Source organism: Mugil cephalus, chromosome 18 (assembly GCF_022458985.1).
Source record: "Mugil cephalus isolate CIBA_MC_2020 chromosome 18, CIBA_Mcephalus_1.1, whole genome shotgun sequence".
Taxonomy (NCBI): domain Eukaryota; kingdom Metazoa; phylum Chordata; class Actinopteri; order Mugiliformes; family Mugilidae; genus Mugil; species Mugil cephalus.
The window spans coordinates 11,743,661-11,767,062 of record NC_061787.1 but is presented as its reverse complement, the minus strand read 5'-3'; the positions used below and the strand labels follow the sequence as shown (position 1 = coordinate 11,767,062).

Here is a 23,402-nt window from a genome sequence, read left to right as displayed (position 1 = left end):
AACTCATAAAAAATATATATGATATGATTCAGAACATAATTGGGACAGATTTTTGCAAGCCCACATTATTCAGTTTATTTATATTTCAAACTTCAAGAGCAGGGTTTGTGATCTGATGTACTATTAAAAACTAAAACTTGCTGTTCTTGCTTCATTTTTTTTGGTTTAGCTTCACAGACCACCGAAAAAGCGGCAAAATAATTTTATTTTTCTCATGTGATATTTAGGTGGACAATCAGCACAGCGAAATCTGATGTGATTCCAAGACCCTAATGTCCTAATTATCGGGTATGTAGATGGTTCTGAATCTCTCGAAGAGGCTGATGTCCTTCTCCAGCTGCTTCATTGCTTCCTCCAGCCGCTCCTTGTGGGCTTTCTTTGACAGTGTGTCGATGAAGAGAGAGAGGCCCTGGTACTCATGATGCAGCTTATCCCAGTTCGACTTCAGGCCCTGGATGACGGATTCAAGGAAGGAAAGCCATCAATGTCACGAGACAGGCAGGGAGATAATTTAACTGTCAGGATTCGAGGCTGTTGTAGAGTAAAGAGACATTAATCAGAGGTGTTGTCGACAGTAGAGGAACACTAAAGAGCTAATTCTCCAGCGTGGGTCAGAAATATTTAGATTTTTGTGAAGTCACACTCCTATAAAGGGACCTTTTTAAACTAGTATAAATACTGACCAGAAACTATGTAAAGAAAAGTGTTTTTCCTAAAAATTTTAAATAGAAATCATCACATTTGTGTCCTATCCTGCCAGTCGGTCAGATGTCTGTACGATCCCCTGCTGCAGTTTTTAGGGAAAGAGCTGCCACTGTGCAGCCATGTGTTTGAGTACCTCCAGGACGGCTTGTCGCTCCTCGTCCGACAGGTGTTTCATGGCTCCCTGCTCCCGCTGTTCTCTAACAAAGTTGTTGAACTCCTCCTGAGCCCTTCGCTCTTCTTCGTTGCGCTGCTGCAGGTACTCAGGTACTTCACCGTAATCCTGCAGGCCGGAAAAGGAGTCAGGCCCCAAAATATATCATTTTAAACGAAAATACAAACATGAATGTATTCCAGGTGTTTGTTTGACTTTTTTGGACATCAAGGCTGTTAGAAAAGTATTATGAGCTGTACTATAGGAATACCTTTTTCATTATGTACTTGGGGACAAGGCCTGAGTTTTCAAGGGGCTGCTTGTGTCCCTTGTGGGTGTCCACACTTATAGGCTGTGGCTTCATCGGCACCGCCACAGTTGTCTTCACAAAGTCCCTCTTGGTGTGAATCCCCATTGGTGGGTGGTCAGTCCTTGCAGGAACCGGTGGTTTCCTCACAGTGCAGCAAGCATCTTTCGAGCGATGTGTTTCTGGAGGGAGGCAAAAATACAAAGGTAAGAAAGTCACATTCACCACTTAAAACAAAAAGCCACACACAGATAACTCACTTTCAGGTAGTTTGTGCTCTTTCGAATGCTTCTTGAGGAATTTATCTGGAGATGGCACCTCTACTTTTGCTGGTCCCATCATTCTCATCGCATTTTTGCTTGACTTGCTCTCACGAACAACATTTGGCCTGAACTTAGATACATACCTTCAGAGAAAAAATAAAATAAATAAAAATAATCACAATATTTCACATCTTTTCAGAGGTTTGCGCAAAATAAAACCAACAGAAAATAAGGTTATTACTTAGTTTTAACTTTCATAGTGAATTAAAATGAAATATCATTCAAAAAGGTCATCTTTTGTTGACTTTGTCAGGCAATCTCTTAAACTAAGTTTTCTCGCTAGCTAAAATAACGTAACGTTAGAATAGTTTACCGTGACGGTTTTTGAATTGGACTCTCTTCCTTTGGAATAAGATTGTAGACGCTTTCTCGTGGGTAAATAACGTCAGACATGTTTAATAACCTCAAACAATACACAGACTAAACACAAATCTACACGTTACAAGTCGGCTAACAGCGTTAAATGAAGTACACTGGCCGAGCTAGCGTTAGCTAAAAATTGGTTTGACAACAAAATGCAGAGTTGCCAGGCAACCACAGAACCAAATGTTGCATCCTAGACGGTCGTAAAATACACTATTACGTCTCTCTACCATTAGTTTATATAAAACTGACCTAGTAACGCATATGTGATATGCTTTAAATTCTGTCGAGAAAATATTTTGTAAAAGTATAAAGCTTAAAAACTACGAGCTCATGTGAGCACAATGAGTTTAATATCATGACTAACATAGCCGTTGCTTCATTATGATGATTAATGTCAGCTGCCACACAAATCAATGTCTTTGAATATTTCACGTTTGTCTCCGTGTGCCATGGGGTGACAAAAATAAAATAAAATGTAATTTTATATGCTGTAAAACTCGCACTTTCGAGATCGTATTATTTAGAATTATAAGGTTGTAAAACGTGCACTTGAACGCAGCACGCACAGACGCTGTACTGTTAGGTTTCGCGATATAAAAGTAAAATATTTAAAATTGTATCGCTTAAAACCAGGACCGAAAGTGATGGCATTTGATTACTACAGAGGATGAAACAAAAGAAGTCGAATTCTAATATTTTTTATGGACCACAAACATTTGAAGTAGCCGTCATATAAAAAAAAACAGTTTTTTGTCCCTCTGGGCTGACCGTAGATGTTTGTGGACTCTGTACACTGAGCTTCCTTTCAAGTAAGAGTGTAATGTTCCTTGTTAAAATTCCTACCGACTGTACTAAAATATTTACGTACGGGTTTATACCACTGGTTTATACAAGAGAAAGTTATACATTCAAGCCTGTGGACTGCTCGTTAAAAATTATCGTGCCGTGACTGTTATTACTGTCCTCCTGACTGCAGAACACGTGAGAAGCGTCTCAGTCGCTGCAAGAAAACACAACGTGACGTAGTCTGCAATGCTATAAATATGCAGTATTACAGCCTTTAAAATCCCTGTTTACCTGAGAATTACTCCAGCACGCTTCTGTTGTAAACGCCAGGTAAAGGTTTATTGTTTAAAAAAAAAAAAATAAATAAAAATAAGGAAGCAAAAATCTATTTCACTGATGCGGCTACTTTATACGTTATTATTTTAATCTATTTTACGTTGCACATTTGATATAATGCGATTAAAATAGAGAAACTGACCTTCTGACCCAAGAAGGTTATTTTCTGTTTTGTTTCGTTTAAATTATACTATCTATTATGACAGCACATATGATATAAATATGAGAAATATTACATGATTCCACTTTAATATCTACCTACGGTTGTGTAATTTTACTGTATCATATTCTCCAGTAGTGCTTCTCTTGAGTTGTCACCTTAATACATTGTTTTATTTTTTTATTTTTACATTTGTTTTCATTTTTTTCAGGCTAAATCCTGCTATGGGTTTACTGAAGCAGTGCCAGCTCGCAGTAAGAACTGCAACATGCTTCCTGAGTCCAATTTCAGCATCAAAGTCATGGTTTTCCACCAAAGCCACCCGCCTAGGGGACAAGAACATCCTGCTTATGGGTCTTCCTGGAGCAGGGAAGACTACAGTGGGGAAGATCGTGGCCCACAAACTGGGACTGCCCGCCGTAGACGTTGATGACGACGTCTTGGAGACGACGTGGAAGATGCCGGTGGCTGCCAAGCTGGCTGCGGTCGGTGGGAATCGTTTCTTGGAGGAAGAAGGTCAGGCCTTGTGTAACTTCTCAGCCTCCGGTTGTGTCGTCTCCCTGACAGGCTCCAACCCGCTCCACTCTGAGGCGATGCAGCACGTCAAGCAGGGCGGGCTGGTCGTTTACCTGGACATAGACAGCGAGGACATCATGCAGAGACTCGCCGTGATGAAGGTGAACAGGATAGTGGGTCAGGAGGCGGGGGTATCTATGAGGGACATTCTGCTTTACAGGAAACGGTTTTATGAGAAATGGCATGACGTGCGGGTGTTTTGTGGAGCAGGAGACACCGCCGAGGAGGTGGCGGAGAAGGTGCTGAAGGCTGTGGAGAGATATCAGAACCATGACGAGGAAACGTATGTATCCACCAGGTGTGACAGAGCGGGATTGCCCAGTCAGAAGACATACTTCAGTGATGTGGTCATAGAGGGCCTGGCTGCAGACGGCGGCCTCTATGTCCCCAAAAATGGCTTCCCAAAGATTGATGCACGCGAATGGCTCAGACTAGCTGCCATGTCATACCCAGAGCGAGCATTGGTTTTACTCGAGAAGTGCATCCACCCTTTGGACGTCTCTGCAGTTGATCTCCGAGCAATGATATCCAAAGCATACGGGTCAAACTTTTCAACTGAAGCAGTCGCACCTGTAAAACACCTCATCCATAACCAGCACGTTCAGGAGCTCTTTCACGGCCCCACCGCCTCATTCAAGGACCTCGCCTTGCAGCTGATGCCTCAGCTCTTTGCCTACTGCCTCCCGCCCATGTGCAACTACCTCATCCTGGTAGCCACATCTGGGGACACCGGCAGCGCTGTGCTCAGCGGCTTCAGCAGGCTGAGCGGCACAGACAGAAGCAGAACGGGCGTGCTGGTGTTTTTCCCGGAGGAAGGAGTGAGTGAGATCCAGAAGCTCCAGATGACGAGCTACAGGGAGGGCAGCGCCAGGGCCGTCAGCGTCCTCTCAGACTTTGACTTCTGTCAGAGGAGCATTAAGAGGATGTTTGGCGAGTCTGGGCTGACCGGGCATCTGGCTGTGGAATACGGCACCGTCCTCAGCACCGCCAACTCCATCAACTGGGCGCGGCTCTTGCCACAGGTGGGTTGATGATCCCTGCGTACTTTTCATGCAAGGCTTCTTTGACTCTCATTTTGACCGGTAGTAGTTTGGAACCTTTAAAAACTAACAGGAAAATGCCAATTAAAATAAAAATCCTAAATTGGTGTATTCAGTTTACTTGTTTTATTTAACCAACCCTGAATTTGAATCTGGGTTTCCGTCTTACAGGTGGTCTACCACTCCTCGGCCTATCTGGATCTGTGCAGGGACGGTGTGATTAACTTCGGGGACCCCGTTGATGTTTGCATCCCTTCTGGTAACTTCGGCAACGCCATGTCAGCTCTGTACGCCAAGCAAATGGGCGTCCCCATACGGAAAGTCATCTGTGCGTCCAACCACAACCGCATCATCACCGACTTCATCACCACAGGCGAGTACAATCTGAGGGGAAGGCCTCTGATGCTCTCCCACTCCCCGGCTATAGATATCCTGAAATCCTCCAACCTGGAGAGGTTTCTCTACCACGTCTCAAACGGAGACGGCCGTCTTGTCAAGGACCTGTTCACACGCTTAGACAGCGAACAGCACTTTCAGGTTCCTGAGTCGCTCCTTGGCAGAATACGGCAGGAAGTGCTGGCGGGCTGGTGCTCTGAGGACGACTGCTTGGCCGCCATCCATAGCATTCACAAAGACACGGGCTATGTCATGGACACGCACACCGCCGTGGCTAAAGTCGTTGCCGATAGGCTGCAGGACGGATCGTGCCCCGTGGTGCTTTGTTCCACGGCCCACTACGGAAAATTTGCTCACGCTGTGTTCAAAGCTCTACGAATCCAAAATATTCCCGAGGATCCAGTTGAGCAGCTGAAGAAGCTGGAAGTCACCGCTTCCAGACCAGAAATCCACAGAGAGATGATGAAATGCTTGAAGGGAAGCGGCAGGAGACAACACACCGTTTGTCAGGCAGATTATGGCGTGTTGGTAGAAGAGGTAGAGAGCATGATACAGGACTCCTTCTTGAAGGTTATGTAGAAATATTCCGACTTTCCTTCATGTTCACGTTAAATGAGATCAAAATGGCGAAAAATACTAAGTATTTCTTGGATGTGCAAATTCATTCAAGTCTATTTAAACATTTTTAAGCAAATTCTCATCATCAAAGTCATGAAATCGCTTTTAAAAACATCATTTAAAAGGCCAACTTCTGGCTGAGCCTTGTTGCACAGTAATAGGGCTTTAAACTGTTTTATTACTCCAGTTATTGACTATGCAACATTTCTTTACATCATTACCTAGGGTCCTGGCCCACTAGATGGGGATGTCTGCCTCTTGCCCTCTGATGTGTGTGCCAGCCTTTCAGTAGTAGCAAGGCCAAATAAAATGTCAAACTGTGATATGAAATCAATATCCTCATTCATGGAGATAGTTATCTCCCTTTAGTTTAATGATGAGCTAAATTATACAATATTTTCTCAGTGTCTGTTCAGGTACATTGTGTCTTTGATCAGTATATTTCCACACCAATAAATACTGACAGACGTGAGAGCTTTTAATTCTGGGTCAGTGTTTTATGTACTCCATCTCTTTGTTCTAACTTTGCACGTTCTTTGCTCCCGGTCGCTTGTTGTATTGAAATACAGACAATAAAGTGATTTCTGTGAGGTTTACAGTCCTGTAATTACCACCAGAAGCTGGAGCAGTTGTTGATTCATTAACTAGGCCTCAGTAAGCTAGACACTTCTTTCCTCTTTTATTAAAGGAATCATCTGTAAAAATACACAAAGCTGCTATATCAGTCGGCTAACTTTTATAACATATAGCAAAGTACGTACATACATTTAAAAAGTCAGATTTCAGGACCTTTTTGCTGATTAAGGTGATCACCCTTTCATCCTTTAGTTTCCACCAAACTGGTAGCATGGTTTCAACTTCACGCGTACACCAAACGCCTGCGAAGCTCTCAGGAATGAATCCTGTCTCGGTCGACTCATTTAAATCCAGGTGCTGCCTCAGCAGCTGTGAGGAGAGGAGGGAGCAGGATACGTTTCATAGATCTCCAGGATTGCTTATGACTGCAGTTGTTAAAATAGATGGAAAGTCCAGGCCCGATTTGACAAAGCACTTTGCCAGCGTGGCCTCTGATCGGGATCAATGTCTCTCTTTACAGGAAGTGAAAAGAAATGTGTTGTCTTTGGTTTGCGTCTTTTTAACATAATTTTTTACATGGCCGAAGGTATGTTAACCTCTCATTTCACAGCAATAGCCGGCACGCTTCTGGAGCTGGCTGTATATATGAAAATCTCAAAAATTAAACTGACCATGCCATGTAATAAGCTTTGATTAAATTCACAGCCAGCGCTGCCTTTTTTATCTGCTAAAGTGATTTGACTGTTAGTGTCCAGATGCTGCAGAGCTGGTAAATAATGCTTTTAATAACAATATATAACCTCCTCTTTTCTGGAGCTGGGCGAAGCAGCTGGTACTATGTAGTTGTTATATAGAGATGACTAAAATGAACACCCAGTACTGGCAGGTTTTACTTTTATTTTTGCCAAATAAGGTAAAAACAAGGCTAACTGTTAAGGACCAAACACAAAAGGTGTAAAAATCTAAATGTCTTAATAAAGTTTCTGAAATATGAGAAAATTACAAAATGAATGAGGTCTAATATAAAGATGTAACAAATGTGGAAAAGTAGTGCCCAGAAACTTAAAATGAATGAATTTGTTAGCGAGAGTTTGGAGGTTATATTAGCTAAAAATGACTGCTTTCAAGTGGAACTAGCGAATTAACACATAATACAAAAAAAACAAAACAAACTTGTGAATACAAATTGTATACAAAATGCTTGTCATTCGGCTAAAAGTTATGAGACCACAGCTGCTACAATGGTCGTTGCCCAGGCACAACAGAGGCAGTTTAGCAAGCTAACAAGCGGGCTAAAAATGCTGTTAACTGTAAAATAAACTCTACCCTTTTGCATTTTATGATGAAACTTAAACTAAATCAAAAAGGTTAACAAAAGGTAACAAATTGTTAAATATATTATTAAAATGTGTACCCACTATGTCTATGTCTGACAAAGCTTACGTTAGCATGCTAAAACATTACCCATATTTGGATTACAGATGAACCATGACATAACCTGTTATATAGTATAAAAATAAAATGCATATCCATAAATAATAAATACATTAATGAGAAGAATGTTAACTGGGAAGCTTTTTTATTCTTTTACAAAAAAAATATAGATCTACTTAAAATGACAAAACATGCTAATACCATTAGATAGAATAATTTATTAGTTTTGACACTGACACTGTAGTTTTAACTCTGAAACCTCAATACAAATGTTATTTTTAGTTATAATTTACAAGTAAATTCCAACAACAATTTTTGTAAGTTAATGTTCAATTCCAGTTCTCCATTATAACCTAATGAACATGACAATATGGAGCCTAAATGATGTGTTTCTAACTTCCAATTATTTTACTTTAGTTCATTTTATTTTAATCCCTGCTGTCATCTCTTCCTAAATCTGGACATGTTTGTGCTTCAACTCCCCTATTTGTTTATTTTTCCATGCTAACAAGATCATCTTTTTGCTATGCTTGGATATATAACGTAACGCATGGTCTCATACTATAGGCTTCTCAGTACCAGCGCTGTGCTCGTTCTTTCTCCCTTCCTCCCCTCTGTGTCTGTGGTTTGCTTCGCTGTGAGCGTTGTCCTTATTAATCAAGCTGCCTGGCGGGTGAATGTGAAGAATTGGTGGTAAGAGTCTGGAGGCGGAGGACGGGTGGCGTGCAGGTGCATGAATGTGTGTGCAAGTGCGTGTGGTGAAGGGAAAGAGAGAGCCAGCTGTTGCTCGGCACCTAGTGACCCACGGCTGGATGAGCAAGGATAATTGCAGGTACCAGCCTGTTCCCATCTCCTTAATGTGAACCTGTGGCATAATGGAAACTGCTCTTTCACAGCGGAGGGAAATAGAAAAGAGAGGGGAGGAAATTAACGCATTGGAGGAGTTTGGAGAGACGATCTGGCAAACCGGATAAACATACACCATACACCTCTTTTCTTTCTTTTGAAAGATCCTTTGAACCAAATAGAACTCAAGAATAACCACATTTCAAAATGAGCACATTCAAAATGTGGATGACATAAAAAAGATGTGGCAATACGTCCATTGATTAGCAAGCTTACTGCGGTGACTTTTGACTACCGGCCAAAATGTATTACACAATTTGGAAATTATTGACAGTGGTCGGCCAGAAAGTCGCCGATGAGTCATGGTGGCCAACACCTTAATGACCCAAAATCCTTAATTACCATGATACGATGTTCCAGTTTATAGTTGTGATGAAGTTATACAGGCTCAGCAGGTGACAATATGAATTGGAATTACAATGCTTTTATTGTGATTGCAATATCCACATTCAGTGAAATCACAATGGCTCTTCTTAGAAAAAGACTACAAACCCTAAAATTTTAATTACAATTTAACCATTACAGCCCCCTTACACAACTCGCATATACTGTAAATTCCATGTATGATTACACTCCCTGCCTCATTTGTGCAGACATAGACACACACACTTGATGTTAAAGTTGATAACGTAGGGAGGATGTGCAGAGGGGACACGTGGTTCAGTGCAATGATGACTGTTTTTGGTATCTAGCTAAAAAGACTGATATAGAATGTTTTTTTCGGGCAGATGGGCCTTTGTCAGTGTTCTGAGGAAGCAAAGTCTCTGTTGAGCAGAGTTCACGGTCCATATGAGATCCTCGCTGATGTTGACTCAGAGAAATTTAAAACTAGGCACCCTCTCCACCTCCACTCCACCTATTTCCAGTGGCCTGGAAAGCGGCTGCCCTTCATGTTGCCTGAAATCAGTGGCGATTTCTTGTGTTGTTTTAATGTTGTCAAGAATCTAACACAACATATCGGACAGATTAATCAACTGAAACATTTCACCCACGGGCACTTTATTAGGTGCACCTTGCCAGTAAAAGGTTGGACCCCCTTTTGCCTTCAGAACTGCCTTAATTCTTGGTGTCATACTTTCAACAAGGTGTTGGAAACATTCCTCAGAGATTTTGGTGCATATTGACATGTTGGCATCACACAGTTGGTGCAGATTTGTCAGCTGCACATCTATTATGTGAATCTCCCATTCCACCACATCCCAAAGGTTCCCCTACTGGATTGAGATCTGGTGACTGTGGAGGCCATTGGAGTACAGTGAAGTCATTGTCATGTTCAAGAAACCCAGTTTGAGATGATATGAGCTTTGTGACATGGTCCATTATCCTGCTGGACGTAGCCCCACACCATTACACAACTTGTCAGACCAGACATCTTCAGACTTCAGTAAGTTGTCTCGATCACATCTACATGCGTAAATGCATTGACTGATTAACTATTTGTGTTATCAAGCTATTGAACACGTGTACCTAATTTAGTGGCAAGTGAGTGTATACGTGGCAGATACAAATGTCTGACGTCAGAGAATATCGGATGCAAGGAATTACAAAACTTGGACTAAACGCGATTTTTGACAAATTTATTTGTCATTGTTTTTCCGTTTGAGTGAGATGGAAAGAAAACATTAGGAGTATATGAGTTTATGAGCTTCTTTATAGTGTCAGTGTTTTAGAGTGCAATTTAGTCACAATGGAAAAAAACTTCGGTCAAAGGGTAATTAAATGAAAGGGTAATTAAGTTAACCTTTGGTCAAAGCAGTTTTTCCTCTGGAAATGAAAATAAGTGTCTTCAACAAAGCAATTATTGTATACTGACATTTTTTTATGTTGTAAGTGTGATTGACTGTGAAACTGTAAAACATCCTTTTCATGGCTTTTGAAACAAGCTTGACTGAAGGAAGCTGGTTCTTCCACACCAAAACAAATCAGTCAATATGATCTGACAACAGTGGAAAAATAAAAAGAGCAGGAAGCATTTTTTGTCCTCCCTCTGCTGTCATCTTATCAACCATTGCATAGTGATGTGTTTTTAGTTTTTTTTTTTTTTTTGTCAATGATCAATGCTTTCTTTCTGGAAGCAAGAGCAGAACAATCAGCGAGCATGTCTCAACACCGTGTTCACCCGAGGCTTCCCAGCTAATTACCCAAGACATTGATTTGCACCCCAACATACCTCTGCAAAGTGAGAGGAGGAGGAGGAGGAGGAGAAGGGAGAGAAGGGAGAGAAAAGGATAGCTAATGAAAGTGTCAACAGGAGCTCGCCACCTTAAGATGATTGTATTGGAGTAGGGCTTTAACTCATTTGCATTTTGATGCAAACTCCTGGCTGAACAAAATGCATCGGTGCCTATCTACTGTTAACCGTCTTTGATAAGCCCACAGACAAAAAAGCAATGATTTAATTCAAGGTGAACAAAATAACTAAAAGGTCCTGAAACAGATTGCATTTAACTGATGCCTCCATCAGGCTTCTGGCGACTGTCTGCCTGGATCTCCTCCTCCTCCTCCTCCTCCTCCTAACTGTGATGAAGGAAAGAGAATCCATTTCTCACTCAGAGAATGAGAAATCAATGACCCCGAGATGGATCCGTATGAAATGAGATAGGAGCCTCGCCTCGGAGGACTCGGCACGGCTCCGACTGACAGCTGACTGACGGGGTTAACTGACAGGAAGGCCCGACTGGTTTGGAGGTGTAAAACTGAACCTCCTGGACTCTCACTTCAAATATCATGTGCGATTAAAGGTCAAAATGCCACGTTGACGGGGGCGTTGATACGTGGAGCATGACTGTTGCTGAATTCCGAATGAATTCCTGTCACTGAACGCCCAAGACGCTGATCCCTTCCGATCGTTGTGTCTGGCAGACTTCCCATAAATAATTATATGGTTTACAGGAGGGAAAGTAGCAGATTTATTACTTAATAATGTTGTACTTTGATATGTAGGCTATATCTAAAACCTACTGTTAATTTTATGGTGACTGATTATTTGATCAACTATGCTAGGTCAGGTTAAGGTAAACCTAGCTTAATTATCTTAAGAGCGGTTGAGGTTTTAGCTTAATTATGTTCAAGCTAACGTTAAGCTTATGTTTATGCTAACATTAACTTTAAGCTTACATTGAGCTTGAATTATTAAGTGATTAACGATAGCTTGAACCTAATCTATTTTAAAAGCTTCAAGCTGACATTAAGCTTGGGTTTAAACTGAAATTGAATTTAGGTTTAAGCTAACCCTATGTTTGGGTGTTTGCTAAGATTATCTTAAAAAGGTTGGAACAACCAGTGAATGACCAGAAGATGAACGGACATATAGTCAAGAACAAGTACAATGAGAAACAATGGAAGATCAGGCTGTTCGTAGTCTCGCTTATCAAACTTAATATGATCACATTAAATGTAACACAAGCAAAATGGGCGATGTCTTTGTTTGCTTTTCTCTCTTGTGAAATACTAACTAGCATGTGAACACCAGATACACTCTTGGTCTCTAGTTTTCTTCAGTCAGCAAACCTTCCATGCCACACAATTGCTCTACATGTGTTGGGTGGATGGGTTTTGTTAATGATCTATTGTTAAGGTATTTATGCAATTACTTATTCCAGTAGTAAAGAGGTACTGTAAGAACTGTAAACAACCATTTACAAATCATAAAAGTTGAACAGGAAAGTTTTTTGACACGCGTTGGGAATGCTTTTGACATGAAAAAAACTCTCAAAGTACAGGACGTAGGTAATCATGAATGACACGCCTGCATTTTGTTGCATCGTCATAAAAACAACGTGATGTCTTAGTTCCTGATTTTCTTCTGAAAAGATTTGTTTTTCCCCTAGTAAGTTCATCTTGTCCTCATTTACGAGTTGAATATGAAGGCACTTAAAGAGCCCATCTTATCATTTTACCATCACAACGGTGTTAAAACCTTTATTGTTTTCTTTCCCGGTACAAGGTAAATTATCATCCAAGCCTCATAATAAATAGGTGACTTGGAGTGATGTGATCTTGACACCATTTATGTCAGTGCAGTGTCTTCCCACTTGTGCCTGCTATCCTGCTGAAGATGAAGGGCTGCAGACGCACAGACTGCCTTGCAAAGCCTCTGTCCGGACTTTTTGAAAAACTCGGATCAACAATAGGCTCCCGTCCTTTTTATTTTTTAATCATCCCTCTTATTGTCTCAACAGCACTTGGTGGAGGTTTCTTTTTTCTCAAGGACAGGGAGGACAATGATCTTGAGCAGCAGTTCACACCCAGGAAAGGACCCTCAAAAGCAACAAAAGCTTTTGTCAAGGAAAACTTTCCCTACAATGACTCCATGTTTTCTGACAAAAGGCTGTACGACATGGAAAAATTTGCTTCCTTCATTGCCGTGTCAACTGATAACCGTAACATGCTGGATAATCCAGCCTTTGAGGACCTCATCAGACTCAACGATAAGATCCTTAACATCAGTGTGAACTCTAAGAGATCGGGTTTCAGTGAGCTGTGCGCCCAAGTCAATGGAGAATGTGTCTCAAATGCCATCTTGGAAATGATTAGCTCTAATGAAACGGATCGAACCAGCTTATTCTACCCGGTACATAACCACAGATCCAGACCAGTCTTCCTGGGTTATGTGCTCGGTGGAGTTATTACAGATGCCAACAGCTCAGTCATAAGTGCTCAGGCTGTAAAGCTCTTCTACTACTTGGGGACTCAAGAAAGCACAGATGAAGCTTCGAAAATATGGCTGAGAGGGTTCAAAGCGCTCTTATCAAACGAGGGGGACAGCGAACACATTGATGTATGTATCACACTCCTACTCATATTTATTCGCAGAGAGATAATAACTAATATAACAACGAGAATTATAATTAGCGTCCATGCAATTGTGATTAGTGACGAGGTCTATTATGTTGTGTCACAAAAAGATACAAAGACGACACGATGGCCACAAAACAGTTTTAAGACGAGCTATGACGCACAACTATACAACTAAACCATTATCTAAAGATTTACAAAAGACACAGTGGATCCTCAAAAGATTGAGAATAAGACTCACTGGAAAATGTTTCGGGTTGTCAGAAAGGACAGAAACTTCTGGAAAGAGCGAGGGCTGGGACGCTTTCTTTCGAGCTCAGGTTACAGATCTGATCATTGCATTCTTTACGACTGTCAGCTTGAAAGAAACCCGGTGGGGAAACACTCACCTTTGCTTGGTCATTCTGAAAATCAATAACCAGGGCTGTAAAAACATAAAAATAATAAAAAAAAAGAAAAAGAAAAGTTTACCTCATTTAAGTGAAGTCTTGTTTATTCTATTATATGGTTATATGGGCAATTCATTATTGCATTTTATTTGAGCTAAAATTGGAAATAGTTTTGTTATTTTAAAAAACAATTTTCCATTTTTTTGACACCTTGAACTGTTAAAAACTGAGATTGAATATAACTTAAATTGACACACTTTTCTGTCGTCTCTGAAAATGTGAGAAGTTTATGCGCCACAAACACAGTTTTATTACAACATTAAATCCTTTAAGACCTGAACATCCACCTGTGCAAAAAAAATAAATAAATAAACAAAAATTAATCACTATATATGAAAATGAAGGTGAATTTTCTCACAGGTTAACCTTTATGTAGATCTTAATTTTGAGGTTAAATAAAAGAGATTTCCATTCAGATTTTTTAGGTTTGATTTTTTTTATGGAAGTGCTCATGTTGGCTTCTTCTCTGCTGTGCTCCTCTGTAGGTGTCGTACTACACCTCCAAATCCAAGCAGGAGGAGATTAACAGTCACACTACAGATGGCTTCCCTTTATTCCTCACCACTTATGCCCTGGCCATCACCTTCTCAGTGATCTCCTGCATGAGGTAAGAAGTTCAATTTATACCTAAATTTCATAGATTTAAATGTTTTGGTTTCTATTCAGTGTCTGTAGAAGACAAAATAATAACAACACGAACGGTCAATTTGGACCTGGTGTTGATTTTTAAAACTTAATAAATAAGAATATATGCAACACATGGGAAGGACCTGCATGCTTGTTATTTTTATGAGCTGCATGAACTGGACTATGTCACCTTCCTTGGCAGAACGGACAATGTGAGGAACAAGGTGTGGGTGGCGGTCTTTGGCGTCCTCTCCTCCGGGCTGGCAGTCATCTCCTCTTTTGGCTTGCTGCTTTACATTGGAGTGCCGTTTGTGATCACTGTCGCAAACTCTCCGTTCCTGATTCTTGGTGAGCGGAAAAGCTTTTGTTTGTTCCTTACTCTAGTTTAAAGTTTAGAGTTGTAGATCGGACTGCAACATCCATCAGCCGAATTACCTAAAAGTGGCAAGTATTTGAAAAGCAGTTCCTTCTGTGCTAAATGCATCACAGTCAAAGTCAGAGTGCATCAACCTCAGCGGTATTTGTTTACAGGAATCGGTCTCAACAACATGTTCATAATGGTGTCCGACTGGCAGCACACCAGGGTCACCGACCCCGTCCCTGAGCGGATGGCTCACACTTACAAAGAAGCCATCATGTCCATCACCATCACGGCCGTGACGGACGTCCTCAAGTTCTTCACTGGCATCGCGTCTGACTTCCCGTCGGTGCAGGCTTTCTGCCTGTACACCGCAACATCCATCATATTCTCCTACATCTACACAATCACCTTCTTCGGAGCCTTCCTGGCTCTCAACGGCAAGCGGGAAGCCGACAACAGGCACTGGCTGACCTGCATGGTAATACCAACAGAGCATTCTGAACACCGCTCTGAGATGTTTAACATCTGCTGTGTGGGAGGAGGCTATGATAAAAACACTGGAGCAGAAAAAAAACAGCCAACCAGCAATTTCTTCAAGGATTACTACGGCCCATTTTTGATCAAAGCCTGGGTCAAGGGAGTGGTAATCTTCCTGTACGTGGCGTATTTAGCTGCAAGTATTTATGGATGTTTCCACGTAGAGCATGGGATTGAGCTGGCTGATCTTGCGGCTGACGACTCCCACGTCACGAGATTCAACTGGAAGGACCGGCAGTATTTTTCCGCTTACGGTCCATCTGTGATGGTTATTGTGAACGAGCCTTTCCCATATTGGGATAATATCAAGAGGTCACAACTTCAAGGATGTATGGAGGACTTTAAAAAGCTCCAGGTTGTAGATGAGGATGAATACACGTGTTGGCTGGACTCTTATTTGTCATACGGACTGGAGAGACAGTTAAACCTTGATGATAAGGATGTTTTCCTCAGAAATCTCCCCAAGTTTTTTGATTTATATCCTTTTTTCAAGCAAGATGTGAACATCACTGCAGATTCCATCTCTGCATCCCGGTGTTTCATTCAGACTGTTGACATTGCCAACACCAGCATGGAAATCTACATGCTTAAAGCCCTTAAATCCACAGGAGGCAGATGCCAGGTGACTCCTTTATCAGTCTACAACCAGGAATTCATCTTCTACGACCAGTACGACATGGTAGTGAGCAGCATCCTCAAAAGCGTCGGCGTGATCGCGGCTGTGATGTTTGTCGTCTCTCTCCTGCTGATCCCCGAGCCCCTCTGTTCATTAGCAGTGACGTGTTCCATCGGTTCGGTGACGGCTGGGGTGACCGGTTTCATGACGCTGTGGGACGTCAGCCTGGATTCCATATCCATGATCATTTTCACCGTCTCCATCGGCTTCACCGTCGACTTCTCGGCTCACGTTTCTTACGCCTTCGTCTCCAGCAAGAAGTCGAGCCCGAACGACAAGGCCGTTGACGCCCTCTCCAATCTGGGTTACCCCATCCTGCAGGGCGCCCTGTCCACAATTTTAGGGGTGTCGATTTTGTCCGTGTCTGAATTTCACATCTTCAGAACATTTTTTAAGCTCTTTTTTCTCGTCATGGTCTTTGGGATGATCCACGGCCTTGTTTTTATGCCAGTAGCCCTGACGATACTCACGTGCAGATCAGATAAAGATGAGCCCGAAGAGAGTAATTTTGAAGTGAGCAAATTATAACCATCGCTTGCACAGTAGCTATAGTTAGGCAGATATGATCAATCATGTTCCAAAAGAAAAAAATACATCATGTCTATGGTGTGTGGTTGCCTTGAGTTTAATCGTTAGATAGATGTGTGTATTTGTATGAGTTTGTCTAGCCTCAAGGTTCGCCTTTTTGTTTTTCCCTAATTGATCACACTTATGTCAATGTACTGAGAGCTGCTGACTATTTTTTTTACTATGCTGGAAAATAAAGTTTTCATAATAAACTGTGTTTCTACTTTTTCGCCCACTTGTTTATGAAACTGATCAATGAGATCGCTACACCATACGGCCTAGGTCTTCAGCAGGAGGTTCCTGACCCCTAGGGGGTCTGCAGAGGTACTGCAGGGGGGGTCACAAAATCTTTGGTTGATTAGACATTTTTCATGTATATCTTTAGTTTCCGCAAATTTAAATTTCATTAAATACACATTTACATGAATCCAACATATTTTAGTGAAGGGGTAAGGGGTAACTGAATACTGAATGCAAAATGATAATAATAATGTGTGTTAATAAATAGCACTAGGCCGAGTTTAATATAGAACATATATAATATGTAAAGGGTCCCTACTTAATCTCTCTCCATCAGTTTGGGGTCCTTGGCCTGAAAAACATTGAAGACCCCAGCCATAAGGCAAATTACTTATTGATTAAAATTAGCCTCAAAGATTAATCCTACTGCTCATCTCTATGGTCGACTATGAAAGAGATTTGGTGCATGTATGGCCCAAAGGTCAGCAAATATATGCGTACATAAAAAACAAGGCTGACGTGGGGCTGGGGTGGGGTGGGGCATCTGTGGGAGGTGCAGTATTCAAATACTCACCTCCAATTGGAGATTACATGCAGGTAATGACCTACCTAATGACCTACCGATGGCCAGAAATTAAATAGATGTTGAATATGTTGTAAATGCCTGATAACTGGTGCGACGGACGCGATGCAGGTGGACTGCTGACCCCTAGTCATGTGAGGTTCACATGTTCCTGACAAAAACCCTAAACTCCCCACCATTTATTTAGAATGGAACAAGACACTGTAGCTGTGCTGTAAACATCTTTACGAAAATTCAAACAAGCCCATTCATTTTTTTTCAGCATTTGTTGTATATATATATATATATATGTATATATATATGACATCAGCCTGCACACACAAAATCAATATGTGTTTTTGTAATATGACCATCTTGGCCAGCTCATAATAGGTAATTCTGTTTGTTTGCATGCAGCTTTCAAAAGACTTTCATTAAAAAGGAATGCTTGCAGATTTCAAGATATCCACACAGTTTAAGATGAAGAAGAAGCGTTGTCGGGTGCAGCTTCCTGTAGCCTGGTCAAAAATGCTCCTCAGGTTGTAACTTTCTGCATCCTTCATGGTCGACGCAGCGTTCAGGCTGACACCCAGCGCTGGCACCCTCCGTCACGCCTGTCTTCCCTTCACCCCACTTCCAGGACGAGATGCCTCTCGGCCACGCGGCGTGACGCGACATGGCCCTCCACCCTGGAGGGGGACATGTTTCATGCTTTCTTTTTTTTTTTTGAGTTGTTCCGTTTCTGTGTGTGTGCCTGTGTCAGGCTGCATCATGCTGGAGATGTCTGCTGCCATCAGGGAATGTCTAGTCTGGTCTAGGTGGGTGGTACTACGGTGGTCCTGAAGGTCAAAACACAACAACATTTCAGAAAACACAATGACATTTCAGGATAGGGACAGCACTTCTTGTTTCTGATTGGACAGGAATAAAATATAAGATGTTGTGTTTTTTTGTTTTTTTTTTGCTGGCAGTCCAGAAATGAGACTTTGTGAATGGTCAGGTACGTGGAAGTGTAGAAAAAATGTGATGACATTTTGGAAGCAGACAACATGAACTGTCCACATTGTGGAAAGAAGTATGAGTCATTGCCATGTCAGCCAAACATTGTGCTCTGATATTATGACGCTTCCAACTTCATTTTTTGAGGAGTAATTGAACTGTCTCCTCAGGGCAACTCCTTTAACTGTGTTTTCAGGGGTTCAGATGGACATGGTAATGTCATGATGGGTTGAAAGCATAAGAATAACATTATATGTATGTCCTCTCTGGTTACTATTTCCAAACCAGTAATCAGATTAAAGTTACTTATCCAAGTCACTGCGCGTTACTACAGCCACTATTTTGAGTTTCTGTCAGCTGAAAGAAACAATATTAAGGATCACTATACACTCTATGCTGGAGACAAAGTCCTATCTAGCTTCAAAAACACAACATTGAATTGACTTGTTTTTATAAAAACAAGTATTTATGTTAAGTGAATTCCAGAAAGACAATTTTTATTTTATTTATTTATTTATATACTGTACATATAAAACAAATCTTTTCAGGAAATAGTTAAAACTGTTAAATGGTTAAATGCACTTCCAATAAAGTGAGCATTGGCAAAACTGGTTGTCATTGTTGCTGAATGTAACTGATAAAATAACTTGTAATCTACCTTTTTTTTCTTCTAAAATCAATTAATTAGTAAAGATATTCATCTATTAACGCCAACCAGGTTTACAACTCGTGCACAGACACAGCTGAGTAGAAACAGGAAATGACTACACTGTTGGGTTTTGACATTTCTGACTGGCAGCAAAACAACCAATCACATCAGCTTATGTTTTACCACGGGTTCTGTGCAATCAGAAACAAGAAATGTTGTCCCTACCCTGAAATGTGGTTGTGTCCTGTGAAATGTCGTGTGTTTTCTGAAATGTCGTTGTGTTTTCTGAAATGTTTTCTGAATGTGATTGTGTTTTCTGTAATGTAGTTGTGTTTTGTCCTTCAGGGCCACCATATGGTACATGTCTAAGTAACATCTACACCAATAACAAGTCCAAAAAGTTGTCACAAGATGATCAGTGTTATTCACTTCACCTGCCAGGGGTTTTGATGTTGTGGCTGGTTGGTGTGTTATCACGCAAGCGAATATATTTAATATGTTCAGCTATCAGTCAAACTGAATGTAATTCAGCATTTAATCTAAATGAAGTGGTTCATTCTGCTCTGTTTCAGCACCGGACAGCTCCCTCGCAGCTCCACCAAACGCTTCGTGATGGACAGAAGAAGCGTCCACACGCGGATCAATGGCGCGTCTGGATCCCTGTTAGATGGAGAGGAAGACGGGCTTCGAGGGCGCACGGACCCGATGTGTCTCTCCGTGGCTTTTATAGGCTTACTTAATGCTCGCTGTGGTCGGAAGAGGGCGGAGTGCGTTTGTCATCCAAGTGAGAAGCTCCGTGACTCGGTGCCTCCTAAAAAGAAATATATAAATATAATCACAGCCTGCCCCCTTACCCCTCCCTTCCTTCTCGTTTTGATTCAGTCTATGTAGCCTACACGCAGGAGGAGATCGGCCGCCGAACAGAAAAAGCCAAGACAGTCTTGTCTACAGCGTGTGTGAGGGAGAGGTGGGGGGAAACAGCTGCAAGCGGCAACATCAACAAGCTGTATGAAGCATCTGTAAGAAAAATAAGGGATCCGGCGGAGAAGGATTCCTCGCAGATTCCCCCCTTTTTTTGGTTTCAAGAACAGAGGAGCTTAGAGGAATATCCTACAAGTGGTGAAGCGATGGTTTAGCGGAGCAGTTTGGGTAGATTTATTTTTCTACAGCACACCCGCCCGACGACACTGTATTTCTGCGCAGCAATCCCCCCCTCCTCAAACATCTGTGGACGCTCTCTGGAGGGAGATGGCTGTTTTCCGGCTGTCGCTGCTGCTGCATGTGGGATTTGTGATCGGATCGAACCACCAACACGCGCAATGGTCAGCGCACGGGGAAGACGTCGGAGCACGGGAGGCGATCTTCGGCGCTCAGACGCACCGTCGGCAGCTGGCGCATCTCCGCGCGCCTCGTCCTCCTCTTCCTCCGCTTCCCGGGGAGACGCCGGAGCTGCCGCAGAAAATCGAGGAGCAGCTCCCCAGGGTAGTCACGGCTTTCCTGCACACGGGGGACTCGAGCACCTTAAAGCATGCCAACTGCTCACGGAAGTACGAGCTCACCTCTCTGCGGGGAAGGTCACACGCCACCCCACATTACTCCATGAGCAGCGTCCTGGATACGGTGCTGCACGCCACAAACTTCCTCAACATGATCCTGCAAGCCAACAGGTCCAGGGAGCAGAGTCTCCGGCGAGACATTGAGTGGTATCACGCCTTAGTCAGGAGTATACTGGAGGGAGACGCCAAGATCCACCGGGCTGTTGTTACTTTTAACGGGGATTCGTCCTTTGCGGGCCCCTGGGTGCTTCTCCAAGCCACCAGGGCAGGTGGAGAGATAGTCCTCCAAGACCTCTCCAGCATGGCCCACCACCACCTGCACAACCGCACCGCCGACACGGAGTGGTACCACGAAATGAAAGACACTAAGAGCCCCGGCTTCCATAAGAGGGTGCTGAGCCAAGATTTCCAGTCAGTTGACAATTCTTTGAAAAGAGGAGAGAGTTTTATCCCGGACAAGACACACGTCAAATGGTCTGCACCTTACTTGGAGTGTGAGAATGGGAATTTTGTTCCACGCTGGCTTTTGACCCTATCGGCTGCTTTCTATGGCCTCAAGTCCAACCTGGCTCCTGAATTCAGGTAGGAACTCAGAGGGTTTGAAAGCTGAACCTGAACCACACAGATTAGCCTCAAAACACTGTAACCACACATCTACAGTGCTCTTAGTTCAGATTCTGATTGATTAACGTATCTTTCAAAACTATGTGAAAATGATATGTGTCGCGTAAAGGTGAGTTCACGTTGGTTTAATCACAACCTGAATCGCTCACATCTCCAAACCCGGTAATCACCTGCATCCCTCTCCTCCCCAAACACACTGCAGCCTCCCTCTGGCCTCGTCTCGTTATAGGAGGGGGGTTTTCTTTTCTCCTCCAGTCTGACAAGGAGGCGGGGAGCTAAAAATAACCCTGGATGTTACCGCATGTAGCAGCGGTGGAAACCTCTGGCTACAGGCCCTAATTCATTTCTCAAACTCACTCGGCTGCACGGCTTACTACACGGGAAACGTGCCCTTTCCTTTTCACGTCTTCAAGAGGCTCGGCGGTCGAATCTGCAAGGAGTGTGTCTGAGATGACAGATAAGAGGAAAGAGAAGCTGCAGAAGATGAGGAAATGCTCAGATGTGTGGCTTGTTTTCTTATAATCCATGTCCTAAAGCCACCTTGGCTGCAGCTCAGTCTTGTCATGTTTTGTTCCAGCAATTGGATGTAATCGTGACAGGCGCTGGAAGAGTCAAGCGTTAAGGCTCCATAGGATCCTGACCAGCATCTTCCCAATGAATATTTAATCCAGATCGCTACTTGTGTGTACCGCCTTCAATGAATCTTTAATTGATACACTCAAGTCGCTCAGAGGCAGGCGTGGATTGTAAATGAGTCAAAACCTGCAGTGATTGTACTGTATCAAACCGCCTCAGCTCTCAGACTCCTCGCCAAAGTGATCAGGTGCTGAATTAGCTTGAACAGCCAAACCCTTCTCTCACATTTCAGATGAGTCTGCAGATGTTTCCCAAAGGAACGGTATTGCAGAGGTTTCCCCCAGTAATGCCAACAGAGCATTTCCCCCCATTCACTTGAAGCCTCCCCTGTAAGATTGGAAGTGTGACGTGCGTGGCTTGTTGAGTGGCACAAAACATCAGTTTCAGAAAGCAGCGGAGCAACATCCATTCAGGAATTTGCTTCCCACTTTAGCATCACTCGAAGTAGCCTCAAATATTGCAGGTATGCAGGATTTCTAATCAAAAGCAACACTAGCTTTTAACCAAATAGTTCAACATAATGGGACATTCAGTATGCTTAATAGTACAACTCTCACAGCTACACGTTATATATGTAGATAGTTAGCTTAGCGTTGCTTAGCTTAACATAAAGGCTGGGAAATGCTAACCAGGCTAGTTTGTTCATTTGCTAGTAAGTGAGCTTTAGACCCCATATAGCCAGGCTAGGTCTTTCCATCTGCTTTCAGTCTTTATGCTAAAGCTAGATTTGTGCCTCTGAAGGTACAATGTACATGAAGGCAGCTACATGTCGCAGCGACGCGGACAGAAAGAAGTTCCCTTCCTCTGCCTCCTACACACCATCTACTCTGGTGTTTTTCTATTTTCTGTGCTAATGTAATTTCAATGAAACGAACCGCTGCGCAGCTCAGTTCCAGTCCACAAAGGAGCTCAAAACACAGGCACAGAAATCCCACCGGCGAAGAGCTTTTCAGCAGCGCAATTACAGAAAGACGGCGACACGTAGGCGCAAAAGTCCACTCTCCTAGACGACCACACAGGCTCGACATAGATCCGATGTAAGAACATAAATCCAGATTAACTGTGAGACTCTTGGCAACAAAGTGAACAAGCGTATGTCCCAAAATGTTGAATTATTTCATCATCAGTAAAGCGAATCACCAAGCTTTGTAGTGAAAAATGCAAAACAGACCAATGAAGACACACATATGAAGTAAAAAAAAAAAAAAAGGCTGTCCCTACAAGCTTCAGTAAACACCACCTAATAGTATCGTCAACTAATTTTGGTCTTTTTATTCAACAGATTGGATTAACATGAAGTTCTGTTTCCCAAACTGTCTTGAAAGCCTTCATGTTCATAGCTTAGCCAAATGTAGTTAGCTCAGTTAGTGTCTGGTTAGGTTCTGTTAACTGTTGAGTGTTTCAGCCCCCACAAAACAGCCCTTGCACATTCTCATGTCCTT

General features: G+C 42.5%; 4 protein-coding genes across 6 annotated transcripts in view; 3 read left to right on the top strand and 1 right to left on the bottom strand.

Annotated features, from left to right (window-relative positions):
• Positions 1 to 185: 185 nt before the first annotated feature.
• Positions 186 to 2,034, bottom strand: enkur (enkurin, TRPC channel interacting protein). The gene is made up of 5 exons (XM_047612070.1): positions 1,800 to 2,034; positions 1,424 to 1,569; positions 1,128 to 1,345; positions 839 to 985; positions 186 to 451 (listed from the first exon to the last, which is right to left on the bottom strand). Exons 1-5 carry the CDS (start codon positions 1,877 to 1,879, stop codon positions 278 to 280), a joined length of 765 nt encoding a protein of 254 aa, XP_047468026.1. The 5' UTR covers positions 1,880 to 2,034; the 3' UTR covers positions 186 to 277.
• Positions 2,035 to 2,626: 592 nt separating this feature from the next.
• On the top strand, positions 2,627 to 6,354 carry LOC125024402 (threonine synthase-like 1). 2 transcript variants are annotated; one of them, XM_047612135.1, is made up of 3 exons: positions 2,627 to 2,661; positions 3,346 to 4,732; positions 4,922 to 6,354. In XM_047612135.1, exons 2-3 carry the CDS (start codon positions 3,359 to 3,361, stop codon positions 5,723 to 5,725), a joined length of 2,178 nt encoding a protein of 725 aa, XP_047468091.1. In that variant the 5' UTR covers positions 2,627 to 2,661; positions 3,346 to 3,358; the 3' UTR covers positions 5,726 to 6,354. The 2 variants fall into 2 exon arrangements, with proteins under 2 accessions (XP_047468091.1, XP_047468090.1); XM_047612134.1 differs by lacking the exon at positions 2,627 to 2,661 and adding an exon at positions 2,669 to 2,968.
• A 6,337-nt stretch (positions 6,355 to 12,691) lies between these two features.
• LOC124995773 (patched domain-containing protein 3-like) lies at positions 12,692 to 16,921 on the top strand. Its single transcript, XM_047568437.1, has 4 exons — positions 12,692 to 13,460; positions 14,412 to 14,533; positions 14,756 to 14,901; positions 15,085 to 16,921. The coding sequence occupies exons 1-4, from the start codon at positions 12,738 to 12,740 to the stop codon at positions 16,653 to 16,655; spliced, it is 2,562 nt and encodes an 853-aa protein (XP_047424393.1). The 5' UTR covers positions 12,692 to 12,737; the 3' UTR covers positions 16,656 to 16,921.
• Positions 16,922 to 19,703: 2,782 nt separating this feature from the next.
• gpr158a (G protein-coupled receptor 158a) overlaps positions 19,704 to 23,402 on the top strand; it is a 60,558-nt gene continuing 56,859 nt past the window's right edge. For both annotated transcript variants that reach the window (XM_047568669.1, XM_047568668.1), the window contains exon 1: positions 19,704 to 21,282. In XM_047568669.1, the coding sequence (XP_047424625.1) occupies positions 20,393 to 21,282 (890 nt within the window). In that variant the 5' untranslated portion in view covers positions 19,704 to 20,392. The remainder of the gene's footprint in view (positions 21,283 to 23,402) is intronic.